The 13,942-nt window shown below is 37.9% G+C and overlaps 1 protein-coding gene across 1 annotated transcript; it reads left to right on the top strand.

Annotated features, from left to right (window-relative positions):
• Positions 1-5,079: 5,079 nt before the first annotated feature.
• Positions 5,080-5,623, top strand: LOC108967703. The gene is made up of 2 exons (XM_018931299.1): positions 5,080-5,526; positions 5,582-5,623. Exons 1-2 carry the CDS (start codon positions 5,080-5,082, stop codon positions 5,588-5,590), a joined length of 456 nt encoding a protein of 151 aa, XP_018786844.1. The 3' UTR covers positions 5,591-5,623.
• Positions 5,624-13,942: the final 8,319 nt, after the last annotated feature.

Below are 13,942 nucleotides of genomic sequence, written 5' to 3' on the forward strand. Positions count from 1 at the left end.
GTTTGCACTCGCGAAACTGCAGCTGTGTTATTGCTGCTTGCCTTTATTGCTGTTCGAGCAATATATGGAAAGGTAGAGTTGAGCGACTAGACTCAAATTAACCACAAGAAAACACAAAAACCGAGAGAGATTGTTGACGCTCCAGACGATTTTGTGCGTCCAAGAAATTTATAAAGTTATTCGGATAATAGTGTAGTTTTTTTTGTTTTATATGCAAAGTGAAGTAATTAGTGCAATTGTCAGGTGTATTTATTGTTGTACTTAAATGAAGTACAATACTACCTGCAGACTTGTGCGTTGATTTTGAGGGTAGAGTGCCAAAAATAAGTTTTGTCTCCACTTCACACAGCACAATGGGTTTTGTACAGAACTTATGCACAAGCCTTATAGCTTGCAGAGCACAAATCCAAAATATGTTTGATTGTAACTTGCGAGTTGCTAAATCGGGCAAATTATGCACTTTCACTTTAATTAAAATCAACTTGTTAACTGTTATCCGGCTCGAAGGACCAATGATAATTCGGGTGGTGGAGCACGGTGCTCGTTCGTTCCGTAGATGTGGTTGGCCGTGGRGAAACGGTCGGCGCAATGTTATTCCACAAATGTTAAATAAAAAACAAAAGGTTTCTTATAATAAATATATTTTACAAACAATAAATTGGACAAACACTTACCACGTCTGGATCGGTGAGCGGTCGCAAAAAGAAGAGAGCGCGCAACTTTTAGTTATGGTTTAGTTGCGCGCGAGGTAAAACTTCGAAAAAAGTTCGAATAAGAGGAAAAGACAAGATTGCTCTGCCGATACAGACGTGGCAAAGAAAATGGGCGGGGGCGGTTTCAAAATATATATCTACTTTATAGGGTCCCCGACGCTTCTTTCTGGGTGTTACAAACTTAATATACCCTGTTAAGGGTATAATTACGGTTAAACAATCATTTCCCATGCCGAACATGGAAGACCAATTCTTAGCATTCTTGACCTTTGGATGGGTTATCACCAAATCGAAATCGAAGAATCATCGAAACAGTATACCGCGTGATATCAGATGGTCACTTTGAATTCGATCATATGCCTTTTGGCTTAGTGATGCACCGACCATATTTCAATGTATAATAAACAAAATCGCGTCGAAACTCAATACAGGTGAAGTGTTAGTTTACTTGGACGACAAAATTATTCCAAGGAAACTGTGTGTGAATGTAGGTTTCTCGAAAAACGAATAGAATATCTCAGGCATATCATCGACGAGAACGGTATCACACCGGGTATGCAGAAAGTAGCCGCTATAAAGAATTTTAAAACACCAACTAATACGACGGAGGTTACAAATTTTTAGGTCTTACGGGGTTTTTTCAGAAAATTTGTCTTGGAATACTCCTTCATTTCGAAGCCTATTACTGTTTTGTTAACGAAACCAAACCAAAACAAAGTTAAATTTTTACATAAGTCAATACATAGCATGTAAGCAGAGAAAATGAATGTATGTTATAATGAGCATATGGAACCGGCTTCGGTGAAAAAGACTAAGACAGTCAGCCCTATTCTGCATTTCGATTACGTTCCCGCTCTACGCTCCTTCTGAATCGAAAGTAGGTATTCTGAGTTACGATTGGATTGAAAGAAGAGGAGGAAGAGCTGTAGCTCTTTCGAAGTCAGCTGTTTGCCTTGGAATGTGTGAAATTAAAACAAAATAAAGCAAACAGATACAAATTAGTGGAAAAACTATTGGTGCTTAAATAAAATAAATTAAATATACATATAATTGCGTGATGGAATCGATAGCTGCGGCGATATTTCTTGAGGAGGACGGCAACGCATACGAGAATGCTGACGCGAAAGTTGAAAGGAGAGATTGCGAGATATATGTGATCCATTTCAGAATTGTAAGAAATTGAGTTTGAAAGAGATAAATCTTAATCATTGATTTACTTATTTAGATTCAGAAAAAACTTTAGACCTAATAAGGACGCTTTCAAGTATATTCTAGATACTTTTGCGGAAGAAACTCAACAAAGTACTTTGACGTCGTTATCTCCGCTTAATCGCGTAGTGGCTGCTTTGAGATTTTTTGCGGAAGGCAGTTACCAACATGGAGTTGGTACTGATTATAACGTCGGAATGGGTCAGTCAACTGTGTCAAAGTCACTGTCTCATTTTCTCGAAGTCATGCAACGAAAGCTTTGCCGTGAGTGGATCAAATTTGACCAGAGTGAAGAGGAAAAAATGCAAGCGAAGCAGGAGTTTTATGCGAAGGCTAGTTTCCCAGGAGTAATTAGGTGTATTGATGGTACGCGCAGTAAAATAGTGAAGCCATCTGAAGAGGGGAAATAGAAAAGGATTTTATAGCATCAGTGCTATGGTGGTGAGAATAATGTTCATCGCATCAGTGCCATAATTCAAAATTCATTAGTTTTATCAATTTAATTTCACTTTTCAGGTGTGCGATAACAGAATGCGTATAAAAAGCATTGATGCCAGGTATCCTTGGTGCAATCACGACTCGCATGTATGGGGCTTAGATCGCATATGGAACGGCGATATCGGGAAGGTGAAAGAAACGCGTGGCTGTTAGGTATTTATTTATTATATACGTTTATTAAAGTAAGTTTTGAATAGTTATTCGCTTTATTAACAGGTGATGCGGGGTATCCGTTGCAGCCTTGGCTAATGACTCCGTATCGATCTCTAACTCAAGGCAGCCCGCAAAGTAATTACAACATGCGGCACTCCACAACAAGGAATATAGTAGAGCGGACTATTGGGGTATTGAAGAACCGTTTCCGATGCTTGTTGGGTGCTCGAGAACTACATTACTCACCACACACAGTCAGTCAAATAATAAACGTTGCCTGTGCCCTCCACAACATTTGCATTTACTACAAAGTGGAATATTTGAACACAAGTGAATTTAATTTTGAAAGTCGTCAGGAGGAGGAGGAAGAGCAAAGCAGTGACCCCGATTATACTTCCATAGCAAATCGTATTCGAGACAATATACTCTCTACTTTTTAATAAATTTGAGAAACGAGTACAATAAGAAAAACATCTTTATTAAATTCTAAAATGAATGTATATATACTATTCGTATATTAAAAAATAATTTACATTCAGTTCATTCACAGCAGTTCAGTTCACAGCTTCTTTCTTAAAGATAATTGAAACAAAAAACTAAAAAAAAAAGTTCAGGTACAAAATTTAGGTTATTAACTAAATTACTTCGAATCTGATTTATAATTTGGATCTAGCTTTAGCATCTGCATCTTTATTTCCACTTTTTCCCTTACCAATTCTTCCTTAATTTTATTGTGTCGTTTCTGTTCCTGTAGTTGCTTCAATGCGGTGTCCGCCATACATTCTAAAGAACGATTCATGCGACGTATATATGTCACAATTTCTTCCATTTTACTAACTGCAGCTTCATTATGGTTTTTGGTGTCCTCGTAAAACTGTTTCTGGAGAGATATTTGTTCTTTGAATAAGGAAGAAGCGCTCTCCTTATCAGTTCTTTCTCTGCGCTGGCTGCTAAATCTGCTAAATCCGAATTTCATTTCGATCCTCCGAACATGCGGAAATGTCCATTTCGGAGGTTTGGGCAACGTCTTGTACCTGCGCACTATCGCCATAATCCCGCGCACATCTTATTCCACTTGTACAAGTTTCTAACCCCGTCAAAGCTATAACCTTCTCCTCAAATGGCCTCCACCTGTGCTCATAATCTCATTTTTATTTGCAGACAGCTTGCGTTTTATGTAGCACTTCCAGTCAATCCACCAAGTGCATTTAGGGCATTTGCAATTTCCTCCCAAAACTCCTTCACTTCTTCCTTCGGTCGCTGTTGGAAGCCCTGCGCAATATCTCGTTTGGTTGCCATTATATCAACCAATTTTACATATTGCTCTGGTGTTGTTGTTTTTGACCTACAAATATATCAAAAAACATCATTAAAGTACAAAAAACCAAGGACACCACCATTATAACTTTTACAACTATAATCATAAAGTTTTACTTACATATTTGAGGAAATTATCTTATTTCAGTGCACGAAAATTAATGTATAACGGCTTTCCGCGAACAAAACTTCAACGTACAAAAACGTAATTATGATCGCAATGCAGAATACATAGAATTGGAATTTTCGAAGTTGAATCGAAACGCAGAATACCAAAGTTGCCAATCGGTGAAAATTTCGATTCCAGTAGAATTGAAGAATAGGGCTGAGTAAAGTTTGAGAAATAAAAGTGAAAAGACTTGGCATCCTAAAATCTCAGAAGTGGGATTTGCCCAACTTTAAAAAAAAAAATAATAAAAATTCTATTTTAACAATTTTTGTACTATTTTGAAAAAAAAAAACAAAGAAGCGAACAATTTTATGACACAATTTATGAATTTTATGAACAAAAAGTGCGTGTACAATTTAAAGATTTAAAAAGATATATATATATATAAACAATTTTAAGATGGATAATGTTGCAGACCATACAGTTGCACAATTGCGTGTTTGGCTCCGACGTCTTGAATTACCATCGAGTGGTAATAAAAGTACTTTAGTGTTGCGGCTGACAGAGGTTCCTGCAAGTGAACGTGGCGAGTGTCCAAGTGGTGCAGAAGTTTACGAAATTTTGCTCCCAATATTTGAACATCAACAGATTGTACCAGATACGGACGACATTGCTGCTGCGCAAATGGAAAATTGTAGCAGCCAGTGAAAAGCGTAGCAGACGCAGGTCCGACAGAGGTTGAATTACTGAAGCGAGAGACAAGTTTATTGAAACGTGAAAAAGATTTGCTGGAGCGGGAGAATGCAATGCTACAGCAAATGATGATTGGTGGTGAAACATTGAGCCACCCGCAGTTGAATCAAGCAACAATTTCACTTGACCTGATAAAAAATCTGATACCCGAGTACGAAGGTGGCGTTAATTTCAATTTGTGGGCGGCACAGTTCAAAAGCGTCGCCAGTGCCTACACTATAAATGAAGGCGAGTCGAGCATTATATTTCTTAACAAACTGAAAGGCAAAGCACAACCCCGATTTCGCAACTCAACAAGTAGATGAGCTCATCAGTCAAATGAATCAAATGTTTGGCTCAGGTGAAAACAGAGTGGTGCTGCGGCGAAAATTTGAGACCAGGAAATGGAAGTCGGGTGAGCGGTTTATTGAATATTTCAACGATAAGCTGGTATTGGCAAACCAACTACAGCTGGGAGAAGAGGAGTTGGCCGAATACATAATCGACGGCATACCTGATTATCGGCTACGCAACCAAGCGTATATGCAGTGCTACAAAACAAAGGCACAATTACTCCAAGCATTTTCCAAAATTGAAACTGGGAGAAAACCGATTGCGCCGGCTCAGTCGCAGATTCAAGAAAGAAGATGTTACAACTGCAGCAGTCGCGGACACYTAGCAGCAGAATGCCGTAAACCAAAGCGAGAGATGGGTACGTGTTATGGGTGTGGCAGTCGAAATCATCAAATAGCAACATGTCCAGAGAAGAAAACTGTCCACGCAGTTAATGAATATGTAAGATTATTTCATTTTGTTATAAAAGATTATACAAATGTTTCATTTTCACTAGAATGTCTGATCGACCCAGGTAGCCCAATCAGCTTCATAAAAAAATCTTGCGTTGCAGAAAATTTGAAATTGGAGTTTTTATCAAATGTAAATACTTTTTATTTTGGTTTAAATAATACGAGAATTGTAACTGATGGAAAGTTTTTGTGTTGTATTAGAATAAATAATGAATTATTTGAATTAAATTTTGTAGTAGTTGATGATTGCACCATGCATTATGAGGCTGTATTGGGAAGAGATTTTTTGAGAATTTGTAATTTTAAGTTATTCAGAGCTGAAAAAATAAAAAATTGTTGTGATGTAGGTATGACGAAAAGTCGGCACGACATTAAAACCGAACTAAAGTATAAATGTAAAAAAGATAGTCCCGATAATAATGTTATGATATGTATTTAAAGAATATATATGTAAACGACAAAGGCAATGTGAAAGAAAACTGTAAAATGGTAATTAAAGATTCAAGTCAAGTGACTAAAAATTGCAAAGAAGAAAATTTTGAGAAACAACTTTTATTGATAGCTAACGTTGTTAATGAAAAATTAAATTTCAAAATTGGCTCGAATATGAACTATAACGATATCGAAAAATTGAATGAAATTTTAAGTAAATATTATATAAAACCAAAGCGCGCGGCTGAACCTAAAATTAAAAGTGAGATGAAGTTGGTCGTTGACAATGCAAAGCCTTTCAACTGTCCTCCGAGACGTTTGTCCTATTCGGAAAAAAATGAATTACAAATATTGTTGGATGAGTTTTTGAAAAAGAAAATAATTAGGCCGAGTGAGTCAGAATATGTGTCACCAATTGTACTAGTGCGTACAAAGACAGGCGACATCAGAATGTATGTTGACTATCGGTCACTTAATAAGGTCACAGCAAAGGACAATTACCCTATTCCCTTGATAGATGACCTGTTAGATGGAGTAGCAAATAAAAAGTTGTTCACAAAACTCGATCTAAAGAACGGATTTTTCCATGTATTTATGGAAGAAAATTCAATTAAATATACTAAATGGACCATCTACATTTTGTAAATAAGATTTTTCTAGATATGGTGAAAGAAAATAAAGTGATAATATATTTAGATGACATAATGRTAGCTACAGAAACTGCGGAGGAACATTTAGGAATATTAGTAGAAGTTTTCAAAAGATTGGTCGAGAACAATTTCTAGTTACGAATTGATAAGTGTGAATTTTTKCTGCAAGAAGTAAAATATTTAGGGTACACCATTTCACAGCTAGGGGTTAAAGCGGATGAAAAGGGTTTAGAGGTGATTAAAAATTTTTCAATTCCAACTAAAGTTCATTCTGTACAAAGTGTTTTGGGTTTGTGTTCCTATTTCAGACGATTTGTAAAGAAGTTTTCGATTATTGCTAAGCCGTTGTATGACTTAACTCGTAAGGACAACAAATTTCAGTTTGGAGCTAAAGAGCTACAAAGTTTTGAAGAGCTCAAACAAAAGTTATTGGAAGCACCGATATTAGCGATTTATGATCCCTTGGATGAAACAGAACTACATTGTGATGCAAATGCAGTAGGGTTTGGTTCAATTCTGATGCAAAAGAAAGTAGACGAGAAAATGCATCCCATATTTTATTTTTCTAAAAGAACAAGTGAGACGGAAGCGAAATATCATAGCTTTGAACTAGAAACGTTATCCATAATATATGCACTCAAACGATTTAGGGTTTACCTTCAAGGCTTAAAATTTAAAATAATTACTGATTGTAATTCATTAACTATGACACTAAATAAAAAAAAATTGAATCCTAGAATAGCGAGGTGGGGACTAGAGCTTCAAAATTATGATTACAGTTTGACGCTTTAAGCCGCAGTAATGATATTTTACTGGTGGAGACCAACACTTTTGAAGAAAATTTAATCATATGTCAGGCAAAAGATGAGAAATTAAATTAACTGTGAGGCATTTTGCAAAAATGTGAACATAATTTATACGAGATGAGGAATTTTGGTTATATATAGAAAAGTAAATAAATGGATCTTATTTCAAAACATTATTGGTTTGCTAAGATGAGAGAAAACGTTTGAAATTATACATGTAGATCATCAGTCCTGTAGATAGCTCGAGGCTAAAGAAGCACATTTTTTTAGTCATAGACGCCTGTACAAAATTTACTCGCTTATATACTACAAAAACAACTAATACAAAGGAAGTGATTACTTCACTCAAAGATTACTTTCGCGCGTATAGTAGACCAAAAGTACTAATTTCTGACAGGGGTAGTTGTTTCACGTCAAACGAGTTTACAAACTTTTTAGAAGAGGAAAACGTTCAACATATAAAGATAGCTACTGGTTCTCCACAGGCTAATGGACAGATAGAAAGATAGAAAGAGTGAACCGGAGCCTAGGTCCGATGATAGCCAAGCTGTGTGACACAGAAAAAGGAATTTATTGGGATAATGTGATTGAAACCGTTGAATATGCGCTAAATATGATAAAATGATAAAAAACTTTGACTCAACGGCGGGAGTGTCTAGAAAGTTATTGCCAAAATTTAAGGGGCCCAAGACATAAATGCGCATGAGATCAGGAGATCTCATGGTCAGGACGGCCGAATTGTAGTAATAAGTACTATGTGTATGATAATACATCCTAACTTTAAGTTATTCTAATTATACTTATATATAAAGGAGTAAACCATTGACGGGTTAATTTAAATATAAAAGAGTAAACCATTGAAGGGTTAATGTAGATATACCCCGTTAACTTAAGATTCGTTTTCAGTTATTGTTGATTCTCTTTTAAAGTTCATTTGTATTCATTTAAACACATTCTTGGTCGTCATTGTGTTGACACATATTTTTATGTTTGTCCATTTGCAAAGATATATACATAAGTAAATACATAGCATGTAAGCAGAGAAAATGAATGTATGTTAAAATGAGCATATGGAACCGACTTCGGTGAAAAAGACTAAGACAGTACAGTTTGAGAAATAAAAGTGAAAAGACTTGGCATCCTAAAAGGGTAACGTAACATCAACCAAAGGGTAACAACGTATCAGACAGACATATTGGTTTCCGCAAATGAGGAAATACGTTAAAAACTACACAACAGCATGTATTAAGTGTTGTTATCAGAAACAACGCTCAGGTAAATACGAAGGTATTATGCATTTTGGTTACTTTATCAAGCCAATTCCGTTTCATCGCATTCATCTGGACGTTTTAGATCAGGAAGGGCAGAGGTGTCACGCCACTTCTGAGCGTATTTGCTACAGAATCGCCTCTGATTTAATTGCGACAAAAAATACGACTCAGTGTGAGTTGTTGGAGAGAAGTCGTAAAGCAACAATTATCGAAGACGGGTCGACTGATGTAAAATTACATTAATTTATAATTGTATTTCCTTATTAATTGTTTCTTTTTAAATAAATTTAATTTGGTTATCATAAACATATCGTTTGTACTGCTCATGTGTATCGTGTCAAAATTCAAAAGGAATCGCGCTTAAATGATGCAATGACAAAAGAAAGTAAAGAAGACTTGCTCAATTTTCTGCATGAATATAATTTTATTTTGGGAAAAAATATCCTACGGGCAACGCGAACTGTAAATTGATGCCCTATAACTTCTAGGGTTGCAAACGCAGCAGAACGTTGCAAATAGCGAACCAAAATATAAAACGATACGTTCCTGCTTTCAGCAAAGTTTGAGGAAAAATACATTATTCGATAATACAAATTAAAAAATCGCGACATTTGCAATTTTGTAGTGCTTCTCGTGACAGCAAACCCGCCTAGAACATCTTTTTTGTCCAATGTTTTGAAATTTGGAATTGTTGATTGAAGCTCATTCATAAGAGAGGTATTGATTAATTGGGTGATCAACAACAGTTGCGAAAAATTAGGTGCGAAATACTTTAGCCAAATCCACGACGAAGTGACAGTAAGACTTGAGAGAGCGAAGCAGTTGATTTGTTTGGCCGAAAGAGTTCAAACATTGTGTTTTCTGGCGAAAAAATTTTTCCAATAGAGCAATTCGTAAACTCTCAAAATGATAGGGTTTACTTGATCGAACGTTCATACGAGAATCTAAGACATTGGTTGGCCACCAGGAGGCAGCACCCGCCACAAATAATGGTTTTGGCCGCTGTCACCGCAGATGGGCGCTCTCCGATTTTTTCATCGAGTCTGGCGTCAAGGTAAATGGGACATATTATCGGGAAAGAGTGCTGGAGGCTGCTTTGAAGTCGTCGGAAAACAAACATTTCGATCGCAAACCATGGACGTTTCAACAAGACTTAGCACCGTCTCACAAAGCGCGAGTGAACCAAGAATGGCTGAAAAACAACGTTCCAAACTTCATTACGACCACACAACGCCTGTCGAACTCACCAGATGTGAATCCAATGGATTATTCTCTCTGGGCCATTTTGGAGAGCAAAGTCCGAAGTAAAAAATACGCCAGTATCGAGATACTAAAGAAAGCCATTATCCGTGATTGGGCCAAAACACCGTAAGTCACATTCGGGCAGCTTGCGATTCGTTTTTTGACTGTCAAAGTGAATGGGTCCTGAATTTATGATTATTTTCACACATTTTGTACTTTAAAACAAATAAAAATAATTTTCCAAATCGAATTTATCGCTTTTCGAGTGCTTGACCCTGTAAATAACTTTTTGTTATGGCTGTGGAAAATCGGTAGAAAACACCCTTTTTTTCGCGGGTGAGGGGGTGGAAAATTCCCTCCGCATCATCAGTGTGGAACATCTGCACACCCGCAATCCAAGTCCCGCTTTTGCTGCGAAGGAAGATTGCTGCGAATTTCTTCATAATCTCCCAGTTTGATTCACTCTCCAACAAGACGCTGACTAAATTGTCCGCGTTTATTGGGCCAACCAGGTTTTCTATGGCGATGAGTCGTTTTCTGTCGGTCGTTATATAGGCATGACGGCTTTTCGACTTTTCCCGTTTTGTGGAGATACTTTTTGAAGTATCCGTGACCGGATAATAGCTGGGTTATGTAAAAATCGATTTCTCCGTATTTACGGCATGTCCATAAGTCTAGATCTTTTATTAGCCTGGCCGTCCATCTGCCGCGACTTTCATTCTCCCATCTTTGTTGCCATGTTGTTATTATATATTTCCTTATTTGTTGTATTGTACTCTTGATATTATCAGATGATTTCTTCAGCTCCCACAACTTTTTCTTTTCATATGCCAGAAGGTCAATTGGGACATTACCGCTTATAACTAATATTTCATCGCCTGATACTATTCGGTAGGCTGATGCAACTCTGAGGGCTGCTGTGCGATGCACTCTGGCCATTACTTTACGCCGGTTTTCCTTTTTAAGCGCGTCTGTCCAGATCTCGGCTCCGTATAGTAAGACGCTGATTGTCGTCGACATTAGGAGCTTTCTCTTTTCTTGGCTGGGGCCTCCGATGTTGGCTATTAATCGGCTCAGTGGAGAGGTGATGCCTTTCCTGTGGCGTGCTGGATTTGTACCCAGAAGGTTAGATTTGGGTCCAGCCTTACGCCTAGGTAGTTTACTGCTTTCTGTGACCTAAGAATATCCGTAGTTGTGTGCATGCTTATCTCGAGATCCGTAACGAGCTGGAGGTTGTGTGTGTCGACCTGGTTCAACTTTCTTCGCGCTTCTTCGTCCGGCATTTCTAGTCTTAATATAGCGTCATAGCTAATGTTCCATAAGTCTGGTCCTAGAATGGATCCTTGTGCTGCTCCTGACGTAACCGATATCTGTCGTGACCCTTCTTTAGTTTCATACAGCAATTTTCTGTTGCTAAGGTAACTCCGCACCACAGCCCCGAGCTAGTCGAGTATCCTGAAGCTTTTTTCGAGAGCGTCGCTCATGTCCATCCATCTAGCATTGTTGAAGGCATTTCTAGAGTCGCCAGGAACACTATTCTTTTATACTATTTTACACTATTATTTTATATATGTGCCATCTACGCTGCGCTGCTTCTATGCTTCCAATGACGCATTTTATGGCATAGATAATCTGCCGGGTCTGAAGTCATGTTGTCTAGGGGACAGTTCTCCGGCTTCGTTAATAGTCGCTTCGAGTTTGGGTTTATTTAGGCTTTCGTATAGCTTTCCCGCTATATGCATAGTGGATAGTATGCTGATGGCTCATTGGGGTCTCCTTTCCCTTACTGATTACCACCAGCTGTTGCTTTTTCCATGACTCAGAGAATGTTCCGGTTTCAAGGCAGGCGTTGTACATATTTAGTACTGCCGGGCGCTCTTCCACGATTATTTTGAGGATTTCTGCTGGGATCCCGAACGGGCCGCGTGATTTGTTGGCCTTCAGCTTGCCAGTTGCAGCTCTTCAAGAGTAAACTGGAGGATTTGCGCAGATCCTTAGAGTGTGTTCTGGATCACTAGCCTGCTTTCGTGTGTGGGGAATAGTGCGTTCCCGATGTGATCCTTTTTGACAGCGGTTAGGTCAGGTGGCTTTGCTCGAGCGCCAAGTTTCTTCATAAATATTTTATATCCGAGTCCCTACGGGTTTCTGTTTATATCTTCGCGTAGTTTCTCAAATTTTTCGTTTTGCTGTCGTCGATAGCATGCTTCAGCTGCTTTTTTGCTACTTTGTATTGCTCAGCTTCTTCGGATGCAGCTCTTCTGCGCCTGGATCTCGTATAGGATCTGCGAAGGCGGAGGCATGTGCATCTGAGTTGGGCGAAGTTTTCAGTCCACCAGTAAACTGCAGCCTTATGTTTGCTGTGGGAAGCATTGGGCATCGATTTTTGACAGGCTCTTGTTATAGTAAGCATTGTGTACTCGACAATTGGTTGGGGAGGTGCTGGATGGGTTTTTGTCGTCTATTGCGGATATCAATTTCGAAGTATTTAGCTTCGGAATGTTCCAGCACTCCGTGCTGCAGTGTTTTTCCTGTACTGGTTAGCGTTTGTTCCAGTATCGATAGTGAAGGAAATGTACTGGTGATCGCTGCCAATGTAATCTTCCACGACTTTCCATTTTTTATTGAGCCTGCCAAGTGTTCTGCTGATAGAGTAATGTTTGGTGTAGTTTCCTCGCATCCCGGTCTTCGAAACGTGGTTGCATTTCCCGTGTTGAGCTTTAATAGACTTTTTTACGAATTTGCTGAATTTATGTAATATGGCATCATCGTAATGACAATGTCCGAGGTATGGGCATTAAAAATGTATAAAATGTTTTTAGTATTCGTCTGAGATTGAACAAATAAATGTCGTTGGGTTTTTCTGTTATTTTCCCAACGTAAAAAAAACACATATATTGTATTTCTTTAATTAGGTTTTTATGTAGAGTCTTGATTGGTTCATCTTGGATGGAACATTTGGTCCATGTCGAACCGGATTCGTGATTGGCATCGTTTGGTGAGTGAGGATTGGGGTGAGAATTTGTTGCATAGAGTGTGATAATTGCATATGTGTGTGGGGTTGTGGCATGCGCAAGCTCGCCGTGATGACGCCTACGCTGTGGAATGTATTAGCCATTGTGGAATTCGTAGGTCGGACAGTACAGCTGTTTTTATAAGTGTGAAAGACTTGCTGTACTTTTGAATTTCTATGCAGCTAATAGCATTCGTGGTGAAAAGTTAAGTTATATATATATGTGTATGTGATAGTTCATATTGCTGTGGTAAAGCAAAATAAGAGCTGGCTGCACATGCGAGAGAAGACTATATGCGTGGAGAATAATTGTAGTAGAAAATGTCATATTGATGAGAGAGAAGATTATACCATAAAAAGAGAGGTGAGAAGAGAGAAAGGAATGGATTCTAAAGATTTTTGGAAGATTTCTATTTACATATGTGAATAAACTTTTATATATACATATATAAGAGCATAAACCATCCCAGTAGCAATAATTCACTACTGAAAAAAGTAAGTGAGTTGGTAATGGGTTGCGGGACGAAAAAAATTTCGCTTTAAAATCGTTGTTGTTATCTTCAAGAAATGTGCGAATTTTATTCATATGAGTTGGTCATCCGCACAACTGATCCACCCATCCCTCTGGGTATGTGAGCGCTTCAGTACTAAATTTCATAGGAAATAGGTTGTGTGACAAAAMCGATGCTTTTTTGTTGTTGTTCTTTTCTGCAAATAATTGGTAACCGTTAGTCCTSCCACGACGCCGACAATTGTTGTCTTTCAATTTTAATGATTGTCGTTTTTAGTAAATTTTAAGTATCGGTTGAAAGCGGTCGCGTGTGAAGTATTAAGAGTTATTTAAGTATGTACAGCAAACGTCATCAAAGTTTGCGACGTAATGCAACTCACGGAAATTGAAGATGATGTTTCCAAAAATAAAGATATATACGTAAGTCTAAAGTCTTACCAACATATATGTATGTATATAAATTCATTATCAGCAACTAAATCG

This window comes from Bactrocera latifrons, unplaced genomic scaffold (assembly GCF_001853355.1).
Source record: "Bactrocera latifrons isolate USDA-ARS-PBARC rearing strain unplaced genomic scaffold, ASM185335v1 scaffold_101, whole genome shotgun sequence".
Classification (NCBI taxonomy): Eukaryota; Metazoa; Arthropoda; class Insecta; order Diptera; family Tephritidae; genus Bactrocera; species Bactrocera latifrons.